Source organism: Botryllus schlosseri, chromosome 10 (assembly GCF_051294905.1).
Source record: "Botryllus schlosseri isolate E-star chromosome 10, Bs_hap1, whole genome shotgun sequence".
NCBI classification, from domain to species: domain Eukaryota; kingdom Metazoa; phylum Chordata; class Ascidiacea; order Stolidobranchia; family Styelidae; genus Botryllus; species Botryllus schlosseri.
The window spans coordinates 25,561,808-25,589,632 of NC_137245.1; the positions used below are offsets into that span (position 1 = coordinate 25,561,808).

The 27,825-nt window shown below is 40.9% G+C and overlaps 3 protein-coding genes across 4 annotated transcripts in view; 2 read left to right on the forward strand and 1 right to left on the reverse strand.

Moving 5' to 3' along the window:
- Positions 1-27,825, reverse strand: part of LOC145447973 (uncharacterized) — a 389,824-nt gene that overhangs the window by 240,287 nt on the left and 121,712 nt on the right. The gene's annotated exons all lie outside the window — the stretch shown is intronic.
- LOC145448844 (ficolin-1-like) lies at positions 11,115-15,273 on the forward strand. Its single transcript, XM_080327296.1, has 6 exons — positions 11,115-11,404; positions 11,458-11,516; positions 11,579-11,650; positions 11,836-11,932; positions 14,180-14,336; positions 14,958-15,273. Exons 1-6 carry the CDS (start codon positions 11,344-11,346, stop codon positions 15,271-15,273), a joined length of 762 nt encoding a protein of 253 aa, XP_080183422.1. The 5' UTR covers positions 11,115-11,343.
- On the forward strand, positions 18,284-24,782 carry LOC145447709 (uncharacterized). The gene is made up of 3 exons (XM_080325960.1): positions 18,284-18,931; positions 22,052-22,520; positions 23,437-24,782. The coding sequence occupies exons 1-3, from the start codon at positions 18,826-18,828 to the stop codon at positions 23,798-23,800; spliced, it is 939 nt and encodes a 312-aa protein (XP_080182086.1). The 5' UTR covers positions 18,284-18,825; the 3' UTR covers positions 23,801-24,782.

Here is a 27,825-nt window from a genome sequence, read left to right on the forward strand (position 1 = left end):
AAAGAGATCGCTAGCCTTGCTTTATTTTTAGTGAACAGCCAGCCGATCGAAAGAAGGCATGGTTAACTTGGTGCAATGTTGCCGAAACGTAACGGGTGTCCTAAATTTCAATGAGCTCCAGCAGGGAATCTGATCACGTGTATGTTATATATCAGGGCTGTAACCCAGTCACGAGGCTCCAATAGTCACAAGTCAATCTCACTTTCATAGTTATGACTCGAGTCATTTTCAATTCACCATTGAGTCAAGTCCGAGTCCAAGTCACCGAGCAGTTGGTCGAGTCCGAGTCATTGTCAAGTCACACTCAAGTCATCACTGTTTGGTGATATTGAATGATTTGGATTTATGATATACTAATTTTTCTCACTTTGAGCAGTTTCTTGTCGCATTGTCAAGTACCAGGATCAATAGACGAAATTCCAACAGGGTGGTCACTTTACTGCTCTTCGAAATTACAGTGAAATGTCGGTTTTGGCCGTTTTATAGTCTTGAGTCATATGGATTGTTTCGAGTCATGCACAATGACTCGAGTCCAAGTCGAGTCAATACCCAGATTGTCTCGAGTCGAGTCGTTTCCGTATTTTGAGAAAATGACTCGAGTCAAGTCGAGTCATCAGAAATGGTGACTCGAGTCAGACTCGAGTCTTGTCAACCCGGCTATATATGAAAGTACCAATATTCTTGGCCAAATGCATACGCAAACTTAAGAAAAAAATCGCGAGACCAGTAAATTTATGGATACTGATTTTTCACAGCAGTTATATTAGCGATTGGGGCATGGTAAGCCGAAAACACAAAAGGAAGTGTGGGGGTCCGTTGAGTCAAGCCTTCCAGAATTTGTCTGATTGGGACCAAGACCACTGTTTTTGGAGGTCTACAAAGTGTTATTACAGCACTGCTAGAAACAAACACTCGGTACCGCACGTCTTATTCTATCAGTCAACAGGTGTTTGCGCGGTAAAATGACCATTTCTAATCATCGGCAGATTTATCATAAGGGGGGAATTTTGGCTAAAATTTCGGCCAAGGGAGGCACGAGATGAAAAAGGTTGGGAACCACTGGCCTAGGCGATGTAAAGAGGAGGCATGCACACTGAATGAAAGTAAAGAAGATAGTATAGAAAAAGAATGCGACAAGAAATAGGGCGGCATGTCATGGGAAGCGAGATCGATAGGTCAGTCGTGGTCCGGTAATCTTGAGGATGGACTGTATTTATTTAGTAGTAATTGCTTGTATTTCGACTTGAATGTGGATGGATATTAGGAAACGCCGGGTGAAAAATTGTGATGTAGACAACATTGGCAGAATGAAGCAACACGATGTGTCACCAGCAGTGTAGGCCTACGCACAACTTCAGTGTTGCCAGCCAATAACTGCTGCTGTTGAACGTTCTTTGTCCATTCTTAGCAAGCTAAAAAGACAGACACTCTCTACGCGAGAATGTAGAAAAGTATCTTGCGTTGTACTACAGAAAATCATTAATTACACGGCTATTCCATATATTATCGTATGAACGGTACTGAAATTTGAAGGCATTTTCGCGCCAGGTAACGTTGTAAAGCGAATTAAGTATCGGTTTGAAATAATTGCAAATTTAAAAACGTAGGGATAAGCGAGTAAATATAGATCCTGAACAATGTTCCCTCTAATTTTTCACGAGTCTGCGCAAACACGTTAACTCACTGCGCAGGCCCTTGGACAATAGTGCGCAACCAGGCCCCCCTCGGGCTCTGCACTTTTTGCCGATACTTATCATCTACATAGGGGGCTGGTTGGGTGGTTGTGTCGTCTGGACGCGCGAAGCGCGAAAATTTTATATGATTCATGATTGAATCGGTCAATATGATCGGGAATTGCATATATCTATTGCTATCCATTTTTATCCTCTCTCTGCTCACATAATCAGATTTACCGGTAAGGCTGATCGAGTGAGGTGTGTTAGAAAAGGTAGGTCCTCTAAATATTAATTAAACATCTTCGGGCGCACCCGTTGGTATAATGACTTCGTTACATGATGCTATTTCGTGAACTCCTATCTGCTATGTCAAAAGACATTGAAATCGCTCAAGCGTACTAAACTAAAAGACGAACACGATTTCAAATTGGTATTCCTCTACTGGCAAATAATGTTCCCTCGACATGGCATTTGTCGCCAGCACATGAACATTCAGCGCCAGCCATTCAAGCGCCTATGGACAATCAAACTTATATGTATATATATATATCTAGGCTTACCATATTTCGGAAATGAAAAAAGAGGACACTTTTTCAGAAATTTCAGTCAAGCATAACTGTAGAAGAATTCTCAAAAACAGGTAAATTTCACCCGCTTCATGATCGGTTGACTAAAAAAAAAAAAAAAAAAAAAAAAAAAAAAGGTCATCACTTCCACTCAGAGCTCAAAAACACGTTTTTCACTCCACATTACCAGGTGGATGACTAAAAAAAAAAAAAGGTCTTCTTTTCGCTCAGAGCTGAAATCACCACTTTTCCCTCCGAAATACCCGCCGGAGCTTCACTTCTGCGCTAATTTGCGGCATATCACTCGCAATTTCCTCTAAATCTGACCTAAATTTTCAAAAAAGAGGACAAAATCTCAAAAAAGAGGACAAAAGGGCGTCCTCCGAGGACACTTTCAAAAAAGTCAAAAAAGAGGACAAATCCTCTTAAAAGAGGACGTATGGTAAGCCTATATATATCGAAGTTTTCGGTCAGCATAAGGGCAGTCCTTTCGGCCAAGGTTTTCTCACTGCTGATCGTTTTGGCGCACTTCTCGGAGTCGCATGTCACATAGCCTATAACTTCATATGTCTTGGTGCGTCGTGGCAAGGTAATGGCCGACGCCCAAGTACCCATTTCTCTAAATCACGCATATTTTTTTGTTTTTGGAAGGGTACCCAATAATCAAGATATTTGACAAAATTAAATCGCGCGAAAAATATTTTGAAAAATTCCAAAATAATACACCATGATTTATGTTAATTCAAGAAATAATTTTGGGCCCCCTTCGAGCTCAGCCCCCTAATTGGGGGTTTGGGGTGCGACAGTTACGGTCCCGAGGAAATCAATGCTGAGCAATGAGGACTATTCGCTAGTTTCTCGCAAATTAACTTCGAGCTAGCCCATTGTTATTTGTAACTTTGTTAAACCATGTTATTTCGCCATTCCTAGAAAATAATCCGCTATTGAAATGATATCATTATCGCTCACGCGTATGAGACCATACTAAAAGAAAAGGTTTTTCGTTGAGCGCACGTGATTGCTAAGTCTCATTTCTTCACGGAGCGCAATATCTACCTTTGCGGCCGCACTTGTACCTCGGTGTCAGACTTCAGCGATCACACTATTTGCCCCTGGCAATGTATACCCTCTCATTTTTCACGAGTCTGCGTGCCTGCGTGGTCCCTTGGACAACAGTGCGCAACGACTTAAAAAACATCATTTCGGATTTTTTGTGCGCAGATTGGATTTTCTGTGCGCAGAGACCGCTTCAGCGCTGCTCATTTGCGCACGTGCGCAGCTTAGAGGGAACATTGATCCTGAATATTCATTTTAATAATTAAAAGGTCAGCCCCTTTATTTACTGTATAACTATACTTGACTGAACCCTGACTTGAAACGACATGTCGCTGAAGATAGTAGCAATTGCGATATTCTAAATTTGCATCACGCTGATCCATGCCGTAACCAGTAAGCAGATATAGCAATTGGCCTATTGCGGATTTTTAATATGTTCATGATATCAATACGATAGTCAAATTATTGATATGACGTTATATGCACAATCCCCCGCTATCATCGGTATGTACAGCATGTCCGATGCATGATGATTGCGGTTATGAAGAGAATTGGCGAGACTGATCTATGCGACATTGCGCTGTACCTGAAACAGTCGAGCATTTTTGCTGCACTGCCAACGATGTGACTTTCATAAAAACTTTTAATTCGACATGTTTCGTGAGCTTAAAATAGCCGCAACACGCGAAAATTTACTGCGATCGTCCCAGAAATGTTACCCCACGTTGCAGAGTTCGTTCTAGCCAATCTAGCGTGTGGTGAATATTTGTATATCGGTACCTACCCACATAATGTCCCAATAGTTGCATTCTTCGAATGATAAATGCTCGAAACTACATTTGTAAAAAGTTTGATATACCGTCTGCACATCCTAGTCCGTGACGCACCTGGCCTTACAGGCGAAGAGCTTCACACCCCTTGTCATCAACAACAACAATCCACACTTTCCAGGATCACAGATCTGCTCAAAGCATATACTGGAGTGTGGCGATTGAGAATGTGCGTTGTTCAATGTTCATTATTCTAATGTGTATATTTTAGAGATCGCAGCAAGTTGGAGGAATCAAGATCAAAAAACAGGATTTAACCGTGATAAATGCTGGAATAAATACTATTTACGCAGCATGCAATGTTTTGTGGCGATCGCCAGGTCGTTTTAGCTATCGGTTAACCCGATTTCATGATCAACAGTTGTTCAGGTAATCGTTTTCAGGCAGCATGGTGATGCTATTATGCTATACAGCAGGGGTGGGCAAAATTTTGAGCTCGCGGGTTGCATTCAAAATCTGAATCCATTCGCGGGCCGCACTATATAAAATTGGGACTATAAACCAAAACGCAATATTGGTATTTGATTATATAGTGAAAACATAATATATGTGCTTATTTAAAACAATTCAAACATTGCTTTGATGATATCGTACACGCGTCAGAAATAGTGGCGAGATTTCATAGGCTGGTCGACCTCAATAGCCAATTTGTCAAAACTATAGAGATGAAAGTCGATAGTCCCGATTCTTAGAACAGGATTGAAATTTAAATCTTTGAGCAGCGATCTGCTCATAGATTTACTAATTCCACTTTTGGTTCAGTTCCAGGACGCACAATGCTGACAGCATCATAACCATGTTAGCTTCAAACACGCTTCTACTATGTGTAGATAATACATAAACACCCTAATTCTACGCATACAGAAAACGAATCTACCTATATGACACGCGCGAATCATTCTTATATAGGCACATCACTGAAATCATTAAAACTGGAGTGGCCAATCTGAAATCTCACTCGTGATCCGAATTATATGTCAATCTCGTTTAGGATTACTGTATTGTTTAGCAGTTGAAACCTTTCAGACTGCGTGGGTCTTGAGATCGGGCTTTCGCACCAGAAATTAAATATAAAATATAATACAGTAAGTATCTACCTTCGAACACTGGTTCTCAAACTTTTTAAGACACGCCCCCCCCCCCTAATGATTAATGTTCCCTCTAATTTTTGACGATTTTGCGCACACTCACCAACTTACTGTGATGCAGACCCTTGTACAACAGTGCGTAACGACTAAAAAAAAGGTCACCACTTCGGATTTTTTGTGCGCAACTTAGATTTTCTGTGCGCAGAGACCGTGTCAGTAGTGCGCATTTGCGCACGTGCGCAGTTTTGAGGGTAGGCCTACATTGCATATGATGGTAAAAAATTTCGCGCCCCCCTTATCGTCATACCACAAAACGCAACCAGGATGCTAGCGAACCTAACGTTTAGTTTGATGACATGGAAGGTTACGACTGTGGATGAAAGATTTTTAAATATGAAATTCAGACTAAATACACAACAATAATTATGAAAGGGATGGAAATCGCGACCTGTGCGAAATTTTTTTCAGTTGAGCGAAGCTTCACGCCTCTCATCAGATGCTTTCACGCCACCAAGGGGGTGCGCCCCCAGTTTAAGAACCACTGACTTAGAATTATCATGGTGAAATATACACAGAAAATGTTTTATCAAGTCCCTGCATTAATTCAATTTTTAGTACACATTTTATCAGTATTTTAATAAGTTTATTTAGACTCTCGCGGGCCGCACAGAACAGTGTGAAAGGCCGCATTCGGCCCACGGGCCGTAGTTTGCCCACCCCTGCTATACAGTATTAGCACCAGCGCCATAATCGAGAGCTAATATTAGGGGCGGTGTGAACGTGAGAATCACGTTCGCGTTATGTGTGTGGACCTCAGAAATTTAGACTGTCACGTTCACAAACGAACCATGGTAGGTTCTGAACTGTGAACCTTTTTCATATATTACAATTTTTCCACGTCGTTATAACATCTTTGGTTGAAATTATTTGCGTTTCAATTTCGGACCACTCTATGTAGGGCGCTGGCAACATATAAAATCAACACCGAAAAACGAGCATACACCTTGCCAATCTCAAAAATTTTACTTGATATGGTACAAAGGTTTGCTCGAAATATTCAGCTTTCCGTTTTTGAATATTTAGTGGCTCTCTGCTGTGAGCTTGACCCGCAATCACACAAAATCAAGAACGAAATACAGTACATATTAGGTAGTGATCGAATCATATGCATTCAACCAATCAATGATATTGATATATAGAATACATCGTTGTCTAATGTAAAATATCTAGCAGGCGTACGGGATCTATCTTGATTTGATATGTTTATTGTATCAGGAAAACCAAATCCGTGCGATTGGTCTGTTGGCAACTTTATAACTTGGTAATGAGGTAACATCGGTAGCAAGTATACAAACCCGCACTCTGATTAATATCAATGTAGCAATAGTCAGACGCCGAATACATTGTCCGGTCTGGTCTGAAACGTGGGGGCGTAAGACTATATTTCCTTCGAAGCCCTCGTCGAAATTGTTGGCAATGCGACGGAAGGTATTGATTTTATGTGATTATTATAGCATATGATTGCCCCAGTTGATACATTCAGTGACATTTAAAAAGTCAGCATTTACTTCAGCATTGTGGCATAATGTCGCTAGGTATCGTGTACGTTAATATATCACTCCACTGAAATGCAGGGTTGGAATTAGCAATATGACGTCACCTGACGTCATTATTTCACGTTCGCGTTCACACAGAACCGTTCAGTGGTTCGCACCATCCCTAACTAATATACTTGGTGTACCACTATATATAATATATACATTAGGGCTGTTCAAAAAAACTTTTTTACCCGAATCTTGCTGACTCCGTGATTAAATTGTTAGGTTGCCTTGAAAAACGACGCACACCAAATTTGAATTCATTCCAACCAATAATCGCGGACTTCGTAGAGTTTGAAAATTTTGAGTTTACCAAATATGCAAAAAAAAAATTTTTTCGAATTTTTCTGTCAACCCCATGAAAGAGTTGCGTTGTCTTTAAAAACCATGCAAAACAAATCTGACTCAATTCCTACCCGTAGAAGCTGAGTTATTTGAGTTTTTCTCTGATAATTCGGGGATTATCCTTGATCGGTGGATAATCGAAGAATTATCACAAAAAAAACTCAAATAACTCAGCTTCTACGGGTTGGAATTGAGTCAGATTTGTTTAGAATGGTTTTTGAAGACAGCGCAACAATTTCATGGGGTTGACAGAAAAATTCGAAAAAAAAATATTTTTGCATTTTTGGGTAAGCTCAAAATTCTCGAACTCTACGAATTCCGCGATTATTGGTTGGAATGAATTCAAATTTAGTGTGCGTCGTGTTTTAAGAAAACCTAACGATTTAATCACGGAGCCAGCAAGATTCCGTAAAAAAGGTTTTTTTTTAACAGCACTAATATACATTCCTGAACTATGGGATTGTGAAATGATCGAATGCTGTCGCATTGAGTTGCGGCTCGATCGAGATGGAGGACTATGTAATGAAATGGACAAAGTGATTCTCCCTGGTCTAGGCGACACGTCAATTGAAATCAATACACTACAGACACTATATGCCACCCTAACGATATTGAGTATTGGCGCTTTGATTTATGGGGAAAATTCTCTATTGTGCGCAGCCATAACACATGTGTTAACTATGCAGGCGACACTTTAATTCTGCCGCAAGTACACATATATTTAATGCAAATCGCAAAATTAATGTCAGAGATTGCCAGTCGCCGTTGATCAGTGAACACTAGGACAAGTCATTGCTGCCCTGAAATCGTGAGAAAGTGGTACTTAATTTTAATAAAAGTTGAAGTAATGTTGAATATATGCACACTCAACACTGCGCTATAAAAATACACGCCCTAACTGACACTTAAAACTCTAGCCTCATTCAGTCGGTTTTGGAAGCAAGATTGCGCATCAGGAAAAATAAAATAAGCAAAGGCACAAAGGGCAACAACTCCTTATGCTGTTACTACGTCCCTAAAAAGCTGACCGGTAGATGCTAACTGGGCAAAGATTTATAGTTCAAAATACTATTCGGAATGAAAATGACTAGCGGACCGCACAAAAAACTCAGACGGCGTCCGGTTGGACTTCCCTACTTTAGAATGTCATCTTAACATATATATCAAGTATATGGATAATAGTGTAAACGTGTGGTTCACGTTCGCGTCCTGTCTGTGAACCTCCGAAATGTAGAGGTTCATGTTCGCGTTCTGTGTGTCAACCTCAGAAATTTAGAGGTTCACGTTCACAAACGAACCTTGGTCGGTTCTGCACTGTGAACCTTTTTCAGATATTACAATTTTCACTTCATTATAAGTCGGTTGAAATTTATTGCATTTCAACTGCGGGTCACTCTATTCATGGCACTGGCAGCGTAAAAATGTCAACACTAAACGAGCATGCACATTTACAATCTCAAACATTTTACTTGCTTTGTTGTAAAAGTTTGCTCGAAATATCCAGCTTTCCGATTGGGAAGTGACTCTCTGCTGTGAGCTTGACCTGCAATCAGACAACATCAAAAGCGAAATACACTACCTGTCAGCGAATGATGCTTATTCAGCCAATCAGTGAAATTCATGTCGTTGTCTGATGTAAAAAATCTAGCAGGCGTACGGGTCCATCTCGATTTCATGTTTATTGTATCATAAAAACCAAATCCGTGCGGTTAGGGTATTGACTAATGCTGTATAACTTGTTAATGAAGTAATATCGGTAGCAAGTACAGAAACCAGTTTTACACACTGCTCAATATCAACGTATAGCAATACTCAGACGCCGATTACAGTGTCCGGTCTGGCCTAGACCGTTAAGGCGTAAGCTTATATTCCTTTTCGCGTCGTCGTCAAAATTGTTGGCAAAGCGACGGAAGATATTGATTTTATGGGATTATTTATTGTATCAGTTGATTGCCCCAGTTGATACATTTGGCGGCATTTAAAACGTCAATATGTACTTCAGTATATTGTGGCGCTATGTGGCCCGAGTCGTCGCTATAGGTATCGTGTACATCAGAGGTCTCAAACACGCGGCCCGCGGGCCGCATGCGGCCCGCCAGAGCATTTCGTGCGGCCCGCGACGACATTTCAAATTTTGAATAATTTAACAATATCCAAGTGTCACATATATATTTTCAGGTTATAAAGTCAAAATTCCCTCTTAAATTGCTCCGAAAGCCTGAAACTATTCATCAAACTTCACTACCACTTCTATTGCAAACGCTACCATGCAGGGGAAGATTCACTATTTCGCCACATTTCCAATTCATGATGACAAAACCTTACCCTTAGACGATTCGTGACTGAAATTTGTGAGTTGGAATTGGACGCGACCTTTCTTAGAATTACTCAGACTCGGGCTAACTAACTCGATGGCAAAATCAAAATGATTCAAGTTGACTCGGAGTGACTCGGAATGCCGTGAATTTGTTAGAACCATGGACGCAACAAACTAATAGCGTATCAGGGGAGTAGTAATAGACCAGAAGGTCGCAGCTTGGTATTCACTAACTAAGCGAGTAGTTATGGCAACCATGGACAATCAGTTAGTTACATCTTTGGTCGCTAAACCATGTTATTAATGCCACTTCAAGGTACCGAGTACCGTAGTGGTATGCTCCAACGATGTAACAACAATGGGCTGTTCGGCGTTCCGACATTTCAGTCACTAAGACATTCAATAATATTTTTATATTATATTTATATTTTCTTCTGCTCCTGTATTAGAAGATATTTGGCAATGAGATTAATATCATACATATCAGAAGTACACCCGAATCCTGGATTGGAAATACAATGCTCAACCTAAAAATGTTTTGATATCAAATCATTCTCTATTATCAATCTGTTAAATTCAAAATATTCACAGTAGCTGCAAAATTATAACCCGATAGCTTTTATGATGGCATCATACATTTGTCCGCCCAATGGTGTCTATATCTTATAATTAATATATATCAAGTACAACAACAGTTCTATTCATATAGTTATAAATGTGATGATTTTCTTCGTGCCAGGCTTAAATTGATACGGGAGTAAATCACATTTTGACGATGTGTGTTTACTGTCAGTCTGCTGGATCGGCTCACTTTCAATAGGACAATTCGTTCCCGCCAAATAAGGCCTACTTGGGAAGACATAGAATACCCCTATAAGTGCTGCGGCCCGCGGCGTCGTCAAAACGGGAAAACTGGCCCGCGAGCACATTTGAGTTTGAGACCTCTGGTGTACATTATTATAGGTTATCACTTCACTGAAATGCAGGAAGTAGCAATATGACGTCACCTTCGCGTTCACACAGAACCTTTCGAAAAGATTCGCGTTCACACGAACCTGAACATTTCAGAGGTTCACACCATCTCTATTATAGTGTTCTGAGACCCGTTGCGTCTGTTGTTGTTTTTATTAACTCATATAATTGGCGCTTGCAACTCGTGGTTATTTGCGCCCACACAGTAAATTTCATACATTTCATAATGGCATGTCTTCTTGAACTTGAGTCTTTTTTCGGCTCATTTGATGCCTCCTTTCTAGAGTTCGGCTCTCTCTTCTTCTGAGCTTTTCAACGCGCTGTATTTACAGCGGGTTCGGCGATGAGGAGCCCAGATAAACCTCCGACACATAGAAACACGGCAGAGCCGAGACTCGAACCACCATCCATTGGTGTCGTGGCTGCAGTGTTTAACCAACTGCGCCACTCGCTTCCCCGTTGCGTCTGTTGGTAAAATGTGACCCGTTATGCATGGAATGTTGAGAACCCCTGCCCTATTGATACGATATATTGTTGCTGGTTTTGTGATGGTCGTGAAACAAGCGATGTCGCAAAATTCCTAGTCTGTTCGAAAGTAAGAGTTTCCTTGTCTGCGTCAAAACATAACATTTGACGTTTCATGGAGTGAGCTTCCTGGCAAACGCGATTCGACGTATTTCATAAACGATATCGATTAGCGGACATCCTCGAAATCACAGTCAGTGGATTACAGCAGATCGTCATTGCACACGTATTGCAGGTGATAGGAATTTGATGGTGCATGGGAAAATGTAATTCATAATAAATTGGTGCACACGGAACTGAGAGACATTTGCGTGTGTGGCTCACTGGAAGTTGGTCGCATGATCTTCTGGACCGTCCCGAAGTTCTGAAAATGTCGCTAAAGAATTGTATTCTATTTATTTTCGGAATCGCGATCTGCTCGCGTTCGTCAGGTATGAAGAATTTGTGTTTAATATAGAATCGGAATAAAACTTATCTTTTGTAGCCAAATTTTGCATGAGAAGGTACGTCGACGGCAAATGGGTCTCAAAGGGAAATTGTGGGGTTGGTATGCGAGCAGTTTTACATCCCCGACGAACGTTCCACTGTGTGTATGTTTCATGTAGGGTCCGGAAGTAATGTCGGAAGTAATGAGGGAACTTGAGAAGGAGAAGCGGATTGCAAACAAGGAATGGATTGTGAGTCATTTTTGCAATCCTTCAAAGATGCGTCACATCGTTAGTAACGTAATGAGGATGCTTGATGCAAGATGAACAAAATCGTAATATAAAGAAGAAGAGTAAAATTTTACACATTCGACCCTCGAACTTGGCGAATTAATGAGATTTGTGATATGTTATTGTATAGTTGAATTCCGTTGCAGGTTTTCCAGCGAAGACAATATGGAGACGTGGATTTCAACCGAGGCTGGGTTGATTACGTGAACGGATTCGGGAATCGTGAAGGAGATTTCTGGCTAGGTAGGAAGATTTTGAATTTCATCTAATTCCTTCAGGTTGAATTTGTCGATCGTCACTTGGTCTTTTTAAAGTATTAAAGAATAATATTTTATAGGTCACGGGAGGTTAAATAGTGAAGTTTGTCAACTTTTTTCGGATTGGTGCATCGTGTTAACGTTTGTCAAAAGCTATACACGCAATCCACCGAAGTAAACATAATCGGAATAACGATGAGCAATAAGGCTGCTAGGCATCGGAAATTCGTATCCTATGTTTACAAATTTCATCAGTCAATGTGAGCGTTGCTGTCGAATTTCTTAAGCCAGTTGTGCGAAACGAGGCAGTAACATATAATTTCTTCTTTTATTCAATTATATAACAGGAGTGGAACACAAATTATATCGCTTAGGCCCAGGTGGGTGTCTATGATTTTAACGACTACTCCAAATTGCACCGACACCTTCCTATAAATTGTTACTGTATCGCAATCTTGTGGTAAATTGATTAGATGAATTTTTTAGGAGGCTTATACTGATATCGAAGACAAAATCGTATAGGCATGTGAACATTGAACATGGATCCGATTTAAATAATCGTCCACTAAATGTCTGCTAGAAAATAAGCTCTACAGTTTTACTGTAGGTAGAACATCACAAGGCTTGTATATGGTCGATTTTGTTTTATTTAAACCTATCGGTTTCGGATTATCAAATACTGTGCTTGATAGAGTTCTTGAACATTGAAAATCTGTAAATCACATTTTGACACATTACTCTCTCCAAGCTTCAACTAGGACTCCATTTAAAAGCATGAACCTTAATGACAACTGCTATTGCTAATGTACCATTGCTTAACGCCAGACAGGAGATGGACTATACCGACTGTTCCTCGCCAATCATCAAAGACATGAATCTCAAGCTAAGCACATGACTCCAACGTGTCATGTAAAAATGAAAACAAACAAGATTCGAGCTTGAATATGGTAACGGTGACTTGTAACTTTGATTGTTACATCATACTTTGCTATACTGGTTATAGTTTGAACCATCCTTCTGTCACAAGAAAAGGAACTAAAACCAACGATTGAATCATCACGAGAAAATATTTCATTATCATATCAGAAATAGAATGTACAAAGGGCTGTTCAAAAATAACCTTTTTTCCTGAATCTTGCTGGCTACGTGATTAAATCGTTAGGTTGCCTTGAAAAACGACGCACACCAAATTTGAATTCATTCCAACCAATATTCGCGGATTTCGTACGGTTTGAAAATTTTGAATTTTCCCCAAAATGCAAAAAACAATTTTTTTCCAATTTTTCTGCCAACCCCATGAAATTGTTGCGCTGTCTTCAAAAACGATGCAAAATAAATTTGACTCAATTCCAAGCCTTAGAAGTGGAGTTATTTCAGTTTTTCTTTGATAATTATGTGGATCATCCCAGAATTATCATCGAAAAACTTGAATAACTCCGCTTCTACATTTTTGGGCAAATTCAAAATTTTCAAACTGTACGAAATCTGCGAATATTGGTTGGAATGAATTCAAATTTGGTGTGCGTGGTTTTTTAAGGCAACCTATCGATTTAATCACGTAGCCAGCAAGATTCAGGAAAAAAAGGTTATTTTTGAACAGCCATGTGTACAATTGAACATTACAAGCTACTTACACTCGCGATAAACCTCGTATCATATATTCTACTTCCAGTCAACCTGGTTATGAAAATTGAAAAAGTACCCAAGTAGTTTCAAAATGTAGACTTGGCGGAAGATCCACCTACTTTTAGATGCATATCGAAGGTGGCTTATTTCGAGATTGCGAGATGCATCATCTCGACAAACGCAAACTGACTGACTGCACTGCAAATTGGTGCAATTGCTGAAAATTCAGGGGCTGTTTCACTTCCTAAAATAGCCTACTTTAGATTAGAAAATTCAAAGTGTAAAGAGCAACTGGTTTTGGCGAAAACTTTTAAGTACAAGTGAAAGTATAGATAAAAGCATAACGACTCGAGTACGCAGTGGACGTAGCTACAACCTATTTTAGTGCTCGGAAAAAGTAAAGCAGGCCTATATACTTTGTTAATGACCATATCTGATATTGTGTTGCGGTAACTGGTGCGCCGCATCAAAGTGCTACACCTTTGCAAAATTATGGTATACCATGGGGTGTACGAGAAACCAAGCAGAAATATACTGAGGTTTCGAGTGTTAAACTAGCTCGATTCAAAACCAACGCCTCCTATCATTTCACATCGTTTTTCTACAGGTCTGGAGGAATTGTATGGATGGATGAAGGAAGGAAATATGGAACTGGAAATCAACGCGGTCACGAAAGTTGGAGGAGCTCGCTGGGTGACTAAATGCAGGCAAGCTTTATTTCAATGCATCATACCATACACAAATTGGAAAATATCAATTGAATAGTATAGCCTATTCATGTTGAAATTAACCGGAATATTTTCGGCTGACACTCGTCACCGGTAATCTTCAGAACCTGGTAGAGAATTGGAAAGAACATTGTATACAAAAAAACGTATCACAAAATATGTCTATGATTTTTAACAAGTCTGATCTGGTTATTCGAAATTTCGTGCTGGTGAAGTCATATTTTGTGATACGGTTGTTGATATACAACGTTCTTTCCTATTATCAACTATAGTTACTGACGGTTAACCCTGATGAGTGTCAGCCGAAAATAACCGGGTTCATTTCAATATCACAACATACTTTCGAATTATATATTGAAGTTCTGTACCTCCAAAAAGCTCTTGAAATGTCAATAGGCGGAATAAAATGAAGAACAAAATTAACGAAAGTAGCCAAAGGTTAAACACCAGAGGTCGGAATGAATACGAAAGTCTCCCGTTTTGACGGTCTGACGGGGACCGAACACTCCTGAATGCGACGATCCTCTCTCGTTGAGACACAATCGAATGAATCCGATCAGTGCTTAGAACATATACTTGACTTTGACCCGATATTTACCTTCTGAAACCCGATATCCATCCCAAATTGCTCTCTTTAATATTCGCGCCGTTATTCAGCGATTTCCGCGTTGGGTCGAGTAAGGACAACTACAGACTGCAAGTATCCGGTTGCTCCGGGTATAATCCCGGATATGGTATTCTCCCACGTAGCAACAATCAACAATTCTCGACGAACGACGCGGATCACGCTCCACTGTCTGGGAAGAATTGTGCTTCAGAGGTGCACAAAGGAGGCTGGTGGCATGGTCCCTATTGCGCCTTCAGTAACTTGAATGGAAATTTCCACATAACAGGCGTGCAGGGATTTTGGTGGTGGGATGGGACTTACAGACAACTGAGCTTCTCGGAGATGAAGTTTCGTGCAAGATCATGAAAGACTTCAGAATCGATAAAAATAAAGATATCAAAATACGCTTTATATTTCACCTCTGTGGCCTCTAGCTTACCAAATAACACGCCATAAGTAATTATAGGCTCGGTGATGAATGATTCCATTAATTTGTTGACAAAATACTATATTATAGACCGTCGACTGCTCTCTGAGATTGCGCCTATCAAATACCTTCCTGCGATCGCACAGTTATTTAATGAATCGGGAAAGTTAATGAATCGGGAATGAACATGATTTGATATGGATATAGTAACGCATGGACGGTGGACGCGCTTTCAATGCCAATGGTTGTTTCTTGAAATCGCAATATTAGTTAAAATCTTTATGTTTTAAATCCAAGTATGAGAATGACTGTTTTATCAAATCATCCATAATGACTGCCGTGATGTAACACATCAACACACAATGTAATCAATGTTCCGAACCTTCTCGCTTTGTGCTCGAGCGACATTAACCGCTCTCATAAAACCAGCGAAAGGCTTTTAAGTCTATTTGGTTTAGTTCTCGTTTAAAATATGGAGGAATTGTTTTGCATGGCATGAATACCACGATTTTGATAACGAACAAGACGCATCTAATCTATAAATAGGACGATGATGTTTTTCACCAATGCGGGGAGACTTCGTGAAAGTTCATGTCATATTATACCACATAACATGATAAAATATTCTGGAATTTTGATGTGCGTCTGTGAAGACTGAGAGTTAAATTAGGGATGGAGAGTTCAATTAAAGATGCATTTAAAACAACTGATGTTTTAAAACGCTCTGTTTAAATAATGTTTTAAGCAGTCTGCGGTCTGCCTGCCATAGTTCAAATGTAGTCGACTTTTGGCGGTCGCGCTAGAGGTGGTGGTGTCCAAGTCGGCGAAAAAATTATTTAGGGTTTTGTCGTGCGACGAGCGACTGCAAGTCGTCGTCCGTGACTTGTTTATAAGCGAGCTCACATGTCGGAACATCACCGTGGTCTTGTATTACGGTTCCGTTGGTGATTAATGTTCGTTCTGATAAGTCATAGCTCGATGTAATATAACTTGAACGCCTTTGCGTATGGACGGGGCAAACATGCTTCTTTCCCCAAGTACATCTGGCTCGTCAATTGGTCCTTTCTCTAGGAATGAGCATATACGTGGTTTTCTCACTCACATATGTGTCGCAATCCTCCTTGAGCGCATATTAACTCTCATTCTTTTCCACAGACCTCGTATTGATTATCAGCAGTATCAATATTCTTCAAAGATTAAGATTATGACCATTCCCGGTGAATTCTCTCCTACATCTATCACATGTATTTTATTGTGTCCTTTGGTGTCCCCTTTATTCTGGAACGCCAAACGGGGAACACATGCGCCTTTGCCCTGTATGCACGCCCATATTGCGTGTGGCGAGTTCGCGTAGCGGTATATCATTCACAGCTGCAACACCGATGGGTTGCTAGTTCGAGTCCGTATTCCTACCTAGTATTCAGTATTCCAGTATCCCTACCTAAGCGTTGGAGGTTAATCTACGTGCCTCCTCGCCATCTCATCCGTGTTAGTGGTGCTTTATAAAAAGCCTAGAAGTTGGGCCGTATACTACTAGTCGCAGCTTCGAAATAAAAATGAAAAAATTGGCCTGGTGTAAATGACCATAGTAGTCGACAAAGACCATGAGCATCACAAATACACAAACGCCCACCTGGCTCTTAAATTGGTCATTTCTCAAGAACTTGGAGTAACATGTGCAATGTGCATTACATCAGGGTTGTACAAAAATATATTTTTTCTTCAACTTTACTAACTTTTCGATAAAATTGTTAGGTTGGCTCAAAAACACTGCACATTAAATTTGCTCCAATTCTAACCTGTAGCAGGAACAAAAGCCTTCAAATTTTACTTGTCAACCACATGAAATTGTTAGGCTGCCCGAAATACGATGCATATCGAATTTACCTCAATTCTACTCGGTAGAAGCGGAGTATATTCACAGTTTTCGATTTTGAATAATAGTATTTACGGTGGGCCTACTCGTATTTATTAGATAGTGGAGTGTCAGTTAAGTTTACTGTACGTTCTCCTTCAGGAGGATTTGTCATCATTATCCAGGGAAACGGATATGTCCTCTGACGACTCCCCAATGCCCTCCTGTGTTTGGCAATTCGTCCACCTTCATAGCTTTGACAGCGAGGCAATTGTACAAGCAGAACTAAAAATTGACATTAATGAATCGACATCTGGATTGTGACGTCAGTGACGGCAAGGATGACCAAACAATACCAAGAGCGGGTTTTCCTGAAGTCGATATAGAAAACTGAACTTTTTATTAAGTCAAAACGGCAGCAATATGATAGAGCAAGTAAAATGACTTTTTTTAGTGAACTCAACAGTATTTCCAGTCAGAATTTTCAAATTCCCCGTTTTCACGTCTGATTTTATAATTTTTGCGATTTGTAAACAGCGTCTTCATTTCCGTATCTCAAAATATGATAACTCTATGTAACAACACCATAACACCAATTATTTTCAAATATTTACTGGAAATCTTGTTGTGTTGACTAAAAAAAAAATTAAACTAAAGGTCATCACTCTGACTCGACTCCCGAATGACCCGCTCGAGAACGTCCGTATTACCTATTTCACGTCAGTTATGCCGATTTTCAGTTCACTCTGTCCATTATTTAAGCCGTAAAAGCTGTAGATGAGGACGAATTGCTAAAAAGAAGGACATTTCGGAGTCCTCTGAGGACATTTTCAATTTCCTAAAAAAGTAGGACAAATCCTCATAAAAGAGGACGTTAGAGGGAACATTGATTGTTACATCTTGCACTTTCCAATGGCTGCGCTATCGATCACAATATCACGCTGATAACTAAATTTAAGCACGTTGAAAGATTGCAGCAGTGCCTGAAATTCTGATCTTGAAATTTTATGCTTCGAGGTATAAAGCGAAACCAAAGTCTCGATTATGTTGACACGAAATTGTAAGTATTCGAGCCGTGCCATCAGTAAGCCACAGGCAGACAAGCATCGCGATTATCATTACAATCCCTCGCAGTAATGCTGTATATGATTGTCAGGTTGTAGCATGAACAGATATATTGATAGGCGATGGTTTACGCAGCGTCTATGATATTTCACATTTGGTCGTGAAGCATGTCAAGCGGGCATTCTGATAGGCTATTGGCTTCTATATAACGCCACGTTTCAATGATATATATAGCCTTACGAAGACAAGAGTAATGATCGCCTTCGATGTCCATTCCTGAGTTTGAGATTAGAGGATCAATATAACTATGCCAGCTGCCAACTTGCAGTCAGCCCGCAAGCACATTTTAATGCAATATACCTTTAGAATTCATTACCGCTGATTGACTGGATTTCCGTAGTAGCAAATACAGGAAGAATGAGGTTGAATCTAACATTTAATCACATTTCGATTCGTTCGGATACTTAACTTTTAGAACCCAGCCACTAGACTACAATTGGTAGGCATTTCAGAAAAGGGCGGCCTGAGATCGACTACCTCTCCCTCAATCATCATAAAAAAGGAGGATAGAATGCTCGTGCGATACTTCGAAGTTGCGTTGTGCCTGCTGTTCATGATCGATGGAGTTCATCTCGAATGGAATTCAGATCCATATTATGGATTGGGTGGATATGATAGTAAGTCTTATGATTATATTGACTCCTCTGTTATCCAATGTTTACATAATCAGTTCGTACATTTGTTGTCATGCACAGTCGGCATTATTCGCGAAGAATGTGAACGTCGCTGATTCTAGCTATTGACGGTATTAATCTTATCAACATCAACTAGTGACGTGATATTTTCCTCGCTATGAAACAGTGGCTCTAACCTTTTTTTCCTCGAGCGCCCTTTTCAAAAATTGCCTGGGTCAGGCAGCCCTCATATTTTAAAGACTGCAGTAAAAACAATGGGTAAGAGGTCGAAGTCCGGTCGGTCTTTTCAGGTTGGGATTTTACTATTGGTTATATTTCGCGATTGGATCGCGCATGAGGACCACTCGACTGATCAACGATATAATAATTGTATGTGCTGGATTCGGGATCGAATCAAGGTCGCTATAACAACCATCTAGTACGGGCTCATACCATCTGGTTCAAGACCGATGTATACATCCCGAGTTCACCTCTGCGATTGGCAATATGGGAAGGTTAATTGTATTGGGTATCCTGCAGGATACATTACCTAGTTCGGAAAATTGTGTGGACAATTACCGAGATGGCATGACGGGAGTGTATTAATGAAGAATTGACGATTTAAACGTACGCGCAATTCATTTTAACATGAATTATAACAAACCTGTGCGTTCTTGGAAACATGTTGTAAACATCGACGGTATAAATTTCGCGCCCAGCGTGACGAAAAGTTCCGATGTATATATAGAGATCCATTGAACTATTGTTTGACTATATAGTCATATGTCACTATAACACCATCTACTGCGACGCCATTTTTGTTCAGCGCCCCCTACCGCCCCCTGAGTGTTACCCCCTTTCCAAATGCACATCTCCCCCTGAGGTGTGATGGAGCCAAGGATAAGAACCACTGCTATCAAATGTGCAATAATGGAATGAATAAATCTCGAATTATTTGTAATCGCATGTGGTTTGTGTAAGCGAGCTTAATGGGCGATTATTACAACTGTCTGAATACAAGGGAATAGGGCCGAACATAGGTGCCGAGTTACAGGGTGGCGGGGTGGCGCAGCCTTATACCATCGAATACGCTATGTCGTAGACGTAGTACCAACAAGATAAGTGGCATCAAAGTCTCAGAGTCGTATCAAGCAGCACCCCATCTTATTTCTACATAGCTCTCGGCTGAAGCTCTATATCAGTGGTCGGGAACCTATGGCTCGCGAGCCATATATGGCTCTTTTGCAGTGGTGGCCTTACGAACGGGGGGGCCCTGGGCGAGACTTACCGCAGAGGCCCCTATAAGTATCTAACCGTAACTTCGGGGGGGTTCCGCCCCCCAGACCCCCCTTTCACGCAGTAAGGTTTGGCTGCTGGATTCGGCTATGTCTGTTATTGCATGTGTCTAAGGATAGGCTACATCAAGACTAAGTAATTCTACCACATGCAGAGACGTGATGATCATCGGGATACGGGACTTTTCTAACAAATGCAGAGATTTTATGATGATTGACACATCCGTACGGAATCATATTCTTGCTTGGTACACGGATTTCCATGTTTATTCGTTATTATCCTTTAAAAAAGCGCATAATCCGAATAGGGGGCCCCTTCGACCAGGGGGGGCCCGGGCGACCGCCCACCTCGCCCACCCCAAAAGCCACCACTGCTCTTTTTGGTATAAGATATGGCTCTTTGCCAACTATTTATTTTTGTAATGAATTGATCAATATTGCAGCGACTTGTTGGTTGATTTTTATCACGGCCAGAATAATTATTTTCGTGGCAGTATAAACATGTCTTTGAGAGGTAGAGACAATGCCGTCTTCAGGTTTAGGATCTCGGACCTCTTCGTTTCAAAATCATCAAATTTAAGTTACTGTCACGCCGGCGGCCAATATCACTCGCAAATTTTATGTACCCAACTCAAAAGCTTGAATTGTGCGATACGTTGATTAATCGAAGAACATAGCAGACATGGTGACGCCCATTTTAAAACGCAGTTTTCAAATACGCATTAGTCTTCCTGATCTACGGCGCGAAATGAACTGTTGTGGATGTGACAATTACAAACTCGAATTACAAACAACCTCATAACTATCCACGTTCTTGATTGGTACGTATAGTTTTGTGAATAGTACCGGCGAAAAAATGTAGGTGTGTAGCGCAACGTTCATTACCGCCGAATACTTTTAGAAGTCGATAAGTATTTAGATTTTCGGAATCAATGGAACACTGTTACAGTCAAATTCGATTAATATCAGTTATAATAAATTCTAAGCTAATTTCGATGAATGGCGTTATCAGTGGTGAGGCTTGGCCTGTCACTGCCTTACCACTCGTTTCGAGCTTTATTTTCGAACAATAAATACCAGTTTTTACAGAGAGAATATGGCGCACACGAGGAATCCCATGTAGTGATGTTGAATTAGTGCTACGATGACGTCACGAACTTCCAATTGTGACGTAACAGTTGATTTTCATGTATGGCTCTTTGGGAGTTAAGATGGAAAAAATAGGGCCAACATGGCTCTTCGGACAAAAAAGGTTCCCGACCACTGCTCTATATAAAACCCACCCATCCCCCATTTCGCGGCCCGTGCAAATTGTGTGTACATAGCTGACTAGTAAAACTATTTCCAATTAAGATTTACTGCAGCGAATGATGTGCGGGTTTCCAATTTATCCTAGTGCGTTATGTTCGGGATGAGATAATAACCAAAAACCCGAAAACGTACATTTGCTACCTTGCGCATAATTTTTCCAACTACAATTATTTAATACTCTGAAAGTTTCTAGCGCTTCGCTCGAATTCCCTATTGCAAATCACAACTAGCATGCATTTAGCGAGAGTGTTCAAAATGGTATACTTCAAGATTTTGAAATAAGTTTACTTCAAACTGAGTGTCTCTTTTGTATGCACTGTATTAAATGACTAGGTTTGGAACTTCCCCCATAACGAAGTGTCAAGTTCGATACTTAACGTTAGATATTTTGTGCTGCGTTTCGACTACCACAGAAAAATAATGGTCTGCCTGGACATTACCGTGCAGTATAAACCCGTGTTTATGTACGCGATTACCGTCTGCAACCAGTAACCACACTATGTTTCAATATACGCAGGCTGTGACATTGCCACTTACACGGGAGACCACTGCTGCTGCTATATCGGATCGAGTCAAGATAGGTGCTGTCGGTCGTTGCCTTCCAACTACTGCTGCACCCAAACCGAAGAGACGTATGGAGGATCATACTGCGAAAGTTCTATTGATTGTGGCAGCTCAGCTAAGCCCATATGCTGTAGCGTGAGTAAAAAATGCTGTACCGAGCAAGAACACGATATCGAATCACCACGATGTAACTCAATCGCTGAATGTGCAACTGTTACGGGAGCACCGTATTGTTGTGACAGAGAAGCCAGGTGCTGCACACACGCCACATATACAGAGGAGACTTGTTCTGAAGACTATGATTGTCAGACCACTACCAAGCCTCACTGCTGCGATAATTCCAAGTGCTGCACGCCAAAACAGTACGCAATCGAAAACCCACCTCCGTCCGAAATGTTACGACGGAACGGCGCTGCATTATGGTATGTATAGGCATTCCGTCCACTTTGGATACTTTCAAAGAGTTCGCGAGCCCCTGATTTGCTTCACAACTGTATTTCCGCATTAATGAAGGTGCTCTAACGCAGAATTATATCGCATTACCGTTGTAGTGACTGTAATATTGAATTCCAATTATGGCTTACAGTTACTGATACTATGTCCTCTTTTAGGATTGTTGTCTAGGGTTACCATACGTACTCTTTTAAGAGGATTTATCCTCTCTTTTGACCTTTTTGAAAGTGTCTTCGGAAGACGGCCTTTTGTCCTATTTTTTGAGATTTTGTCCTCTTTTTTGAGAATTTTGGTCAAATTTTCAGCCAAAATCGACTGAGATGCCGTAAATCAGCACCGAATTGGTGCTCCGGCGGGTATTTCGGGAGCTGAGCCAGAAAGTTTACCTTTTTCTTTAGTCAACCGATCACGAAGTGGGAAAAATTTACCATTTTTTCAGGATTTTTCACCGGTTTTACAAGTTTGAAAATTTAGAAAAAGTGTCATCTTTTCAGATTTCCAAAATATGGCTCTAGCATCGTACAGTTCGAATTTTAATGTAGGATGGGGACTATATATAACTGGTGCGAACGGTGATTAAAGGTATCTCACCAAATTTCCAAATGTTGATTATTTTGATGTTAACTTTACAGGTTCATTTGGAATTAATTGTGACGTGATGAATCGTTGAACACAAAGTTATGCCCCCCTTATGTCAACCTATTCTCATGTAATTGTCGGCAGATAGCTTGCTGAATTAACCATATATGAAGTCGTTTCGAAGTACAAATCGTCCGTCTCCGAGCGCTTTCAACCACAGACGCAAAACGGATTTGGCCTTTCCCTCATTTTCCTCGAGTAACACGCTTACCAGTCATTTACGAAAACTTTCATTTTGGAATACAGCGCCGTCGCTCTCTTACTTCTGGTTGGAATGATCTCTCTATCGATACTATCTGTGGGATGTGTCTACACGTTTGGAGCCAAACCTACGAAACGCCTGGAAAGAGCTCTTTCAACTCAATCTCTGATATCAACAGTCACTTCAACGATTGACCTACCCGCTCCCCAACAGCACGCAACACCACCTCTGACCCAGCCACGAGGCCACGGGTCCAACGAAGACGGATCTATACCATATCAAGCTCCAGCCGTAGCCACTAATCCGATTGCCGAGTTACCCGCGTATAATGATTTACCCCCGACGTACGAGCTCGCAACTACGAGTAATGTTTTCACAACTGCTACATTACCCAGCGGAGGAAGCTGAAGTTGATAATACACATACTATAGACGCGCCTACACTAAATTTACGTGATGTGGAGCGCCATGGAAATCGTGCGTATGTCTGTAGATAACTGGGCAATACTCCGTGCTTTTATCGCGTCTGTGCTTCTGTTTCATTTCTTGCCTTATGCCTGTATTACCAAATGTCGCACTTCATGCAATAAGTATAGTCTATTTATGAATGATTCCAATTTCTGATAAAGGAACATTATTTTATCAGGATAGTAACGCACGGACGGTGACCGTACTTTCGATTCTAATGGTTGTTTGCAAAGTCGCAATGTTATATAATCTTTTTATGTTTATAGTCAAGTGTGAGAATGACTGTTATTATCTAATCATTCAGGATCACTGCTATGGGGATGTAGAATACACACATACAAATTATTCAATGTCCTGAACCTACTCGCCATGTGCTTGAACGACAAATAACCGCTCTCATGATGAATAAAACCAGCGAGTGGCTTTCATTGTATTTCGTTTGGTTTTCCTTGAAAATGTCATTTACGAATCGTTATAGTGCATGAATACCATGGCTTTGATTACGGACATCATTCATCTATTATATTCTATAAAAATAACGACGGTTTTCGACAATACGGCCATATTTCGTGAGAATTCATCGCATATTATACAACATAGGACAAAATATTCACGAGTTTCGGAGTGCATCTGTGAACAGTGAGATTATATAGGTAAAACGTTGCATTAGTAATATTTATAAGATAATTTGTATCGAATTCCCAGTCCCTAATAACGCAGCAATCTTTTCTATGTATTATCTTCAAGACCACAGTCTCGTAAATATTTGCCCCGGGGCACTAGCGATACAGAAGTCTTGCTGATGATGAAAAGGTCGTTTTTATCATCATTGCCTATATCAACAGTTTATCTCGATACGGTTTTGTTGGTTCCTTTGAGATTATGCGATATTGCCCAGTATAAAAAACAATCGATGGAGGGAATTGTCTGGTGTCTTGCGGGCAAAATTTAGTCTCTATGTGCAATGCGCATCCTTGCACAATACACTATATATATATGTGTGTGTTAGGATATATGCATCTACTTTTCTGGAGTATTCCTGGGTTGTAATGACTCGAGTCACGATATTCTGATGACTCGACTTGACTCGAGTCATTTTCTCAAAACACGGAAACGACTGGACTCGACTCGAGTCAATTTGTGTATTGACTCGACTTGAACTCGAGTCATTGCGCATGACTCGAACCAAGTCATATGACTCTAGACTCAGACGACCATGACCGACATTTCATTGTAATTTCGAACAATAGTAAAGTAACCACGCTGTTGGAATTTCGTCTATTGGTACTGGAACTTGAAAAGGCGACCAGAAAGTGAGGAAAATTTTATATTATAAATGCGAACCATTCGATATAACGAAACAAAGTTACAAAAAGTGGGTGTAACCAGACTTTCACTGGAAACTGAGCAGTTACCGCAATGACTTGGACTCGGACTCGAGTCATAATACCATGACTCGGACTCGACCCTCTGCCCGCGGACTTGGACTCGGACTTAAATCGGTGGTGAATTGAAAATGACTCGACTTGACTCGAGTCAAAACTATAAAAGTGAGATTGACTTGTGACTCGGAGCCTTGTGACTTGGTTACAACCCTGGAGTATTCTAATGCGTTTTTGCCACTTGCACTCGAGCGGTTATGATTTTACATGACTAGTCCGCTTCCACATCCACCAAACTATCTTCAGTTTTTGGGCAAAACCGGGGCTTGAACACTAAGCGTTTAGTGGCCTACTTAATGGTAAATCGGTGCTTCTGCATGTAATTGAGTCGAAATCTACTATACTATAGTTGAGTACATGGAGTGGCCTGGAGTGAGAATCCAAGAATTGTATTTGTGGCGATTGAACTGACATGGTCATTAGACAAACCGATCAATATATCCGAGTATACACGCATGTTTTGTGACGACATCCACGATTCAAACATCCGTTTTGCAGCAAATACGTTCAAATTGCCAAATTTAATCCACTCGAAGCTTTCAACTGACTCTCATCAGGAGCGAACGTCGGTAAATGAGGTTAACCAAACTCGAATATAGAAAGAATTTTGTCGTTATGACGTATCAACGACAAGTACACGGAGTCGCGAACGGCAGTAAACAACGCACGGTCACGATACAACAAAAACAAAATCAAATGTAAAACAGCCGAATGACAAACCAAAGTGGCGAGATAACGCAATGGTATAATCCGCGACTGCAACACCAATGAGTGCGCTTCGAGTCCGACCGAGGTCAACTTCAAAAATCGTAAGTAGGTTTCGGAAGTTTATCTAGGCTCCTCCTCGCCACCTCATCCGCGTGAGCGGTGTCGCACAAAAAGCCTAGACGTGAGCCGTGCTACAAGTCGGTAGTTACGTAAAAAAATGAAGAATATCGGCCTGGTGTAAATGACCATAGTAGTCGACAAACACCATGAATACCACAAAACAAAAGCAAGAATGACAAAACAGCACTAATGAAGGAAATGTTACTTCTGGCGACCGAACTAATCTAATTTTTCATGTCGCCATACTATACGCTAGCGATCATGTAAGGATGTAACGAAGAGTTACTGGGTGTAGCTACGGTCGAGCGAAGCGCGAAAATTTTTCCGATTTGCACGAATAAATTTCTTCATTAAAATTACTAGTTTCAAAATACTGTCAAGTATTTATCATTTCTCAGCCCATGTGATCAGATCCACCAGTAGAGTTGATGGAAGGAGTGTTTTCGAAAATTTAGGGCAAATTATAAATGATGATGGATATTCGGGTGGGCCCAATGTTATTAGTCACTTTGTTGCATGCAGTTATTTCTTGACTTCCCATCAGGATTGTCGGTATAGGGGTAAAGATATTGGAATCTCCAAAATGCACCACAAAAATTGCCTTCGTTAGGAGCACACGATTCCAAGTTCGTATTTCCATATGGGGTGCATCATTTTCCTCCGCTTGGAGGCGAGTGGCGCATTTTGTTAAGCGCCAGCGTCACGACACCAATTGCAGAGCGGGCTCGAATCCCGGTTCGGACTAACTTCTACGTGTCGGAGGATATATGAGCTACTCATCGCCGACGTCACTACAGTTGCAGGTGCCTAATAAGAATAATAATTTTCCTCTTCTGTTGGTATCTGTTCTCTGGGGCTGAGATTACAAACAGATTACAAATTTCAGGAACAATTAGATCTTTCAAAGATTAATTAATCTCTCAAAATTTCGGGAGTCAATTCGTAAATTCAATTTGCATATGGATGGCCGACAACACATACTATAGTTAAATTACGTGTCAACTGCCGCACAAGTTGCTCATCCCCTGTTCTACTACAACTTGAGTAGTTCTGCCAGCGTGACTATATACGTTGGCCCCCTAGTTTGAATGTGGTGAAAATCCAGGAATAGTATCGTTTATCGGTTGAACTGACATGGCCATTAGACAAGCAGATCAATATATCTAATTATATGCGCATGTTCTATGTCGACCTTCACGATTCGAACATCCGTTTGTGACAACATGCGCCGCCAGCGATGCACAACGACTCGGTTGAAGGCGCGAGATTGATTCGTCCGCGAATTGATCCTGGTCTGCCTTCCAGATTTCGAATATAGTCGACTTTTGGCGATCGCGTCAGTGTCGCCGGAGGTAGTGGTGTCCACAAATCGGCAAAAGTGATTTAGGTTACTGTGATGTATAGCGAGCAACTGCGAGTTTTGGACGGTGACTTGTGCACAAGCGAGTTCACATGTCGAAACATAACCGTGGTCTTGATTTGCCTTGCTGATGCGAGTGTAAGGATCCGTCATTATTTGGATGTACTTTATTGCAGTTCTCTTCAACCTTTTTCGTCATGGTTCACCCTTCTAACGTTCGCCCAAAACTCGCACACCCCTGACCATACAACACACCGATTCCCTAGTAAGCCTTATCCGGAGGGGTTCAACCTTATTACTATACGGCCGAATTCCAGTGGAGAGTCGTCATGGACC

Excerpts from the sequence above, each read along its gene's own strand:
- LOC145447709 (XM_080325960.1), top strand. The coding sequence starts at position 18,826 with ATGCTCGTGCGATACTTCGAAGTTGCGTTGTGCCTGCTGTTCATGATC. Across the intron at positions 18,932-22,051 it reads TGGATTGGGTGGATATGATA|GCTGTGACATTGCCACTTAC; the intron begins GTAAGTCTTATG and ends CAATATACGCAG. Across the intron at positions 22,521-23,436 it reads CGGAACGGCGCTGCATTATG|CGCCGTCGCTCTCTTACTTC; the intron begins GTATGTATAGGC and ends TTTGGAATACAG.
- LOC145448844 (XM_080327296.1), top strand. The coding sequence starts at position 11,344 with ATGTCGCTAAAGAATTGTATTCTATTTATTTTCGGAATCGCGATCTGC. Across the intron at positions 11,517-11,578 it reads TCTCAAAGGGAAATTGTGGG|GGTCCGGAAGTAATGTCGGA; the intron begins GTTGGTATGCGA and ends TGTTTCATGTAG. Across the intron at positions 14,337-14,957 it reads TGGAAAATATCAATTGAATA|CGATTTCCGCGTTGGGTCGA; the intron begins GTATAGCCTATT and ends GCCGTTATTCAG.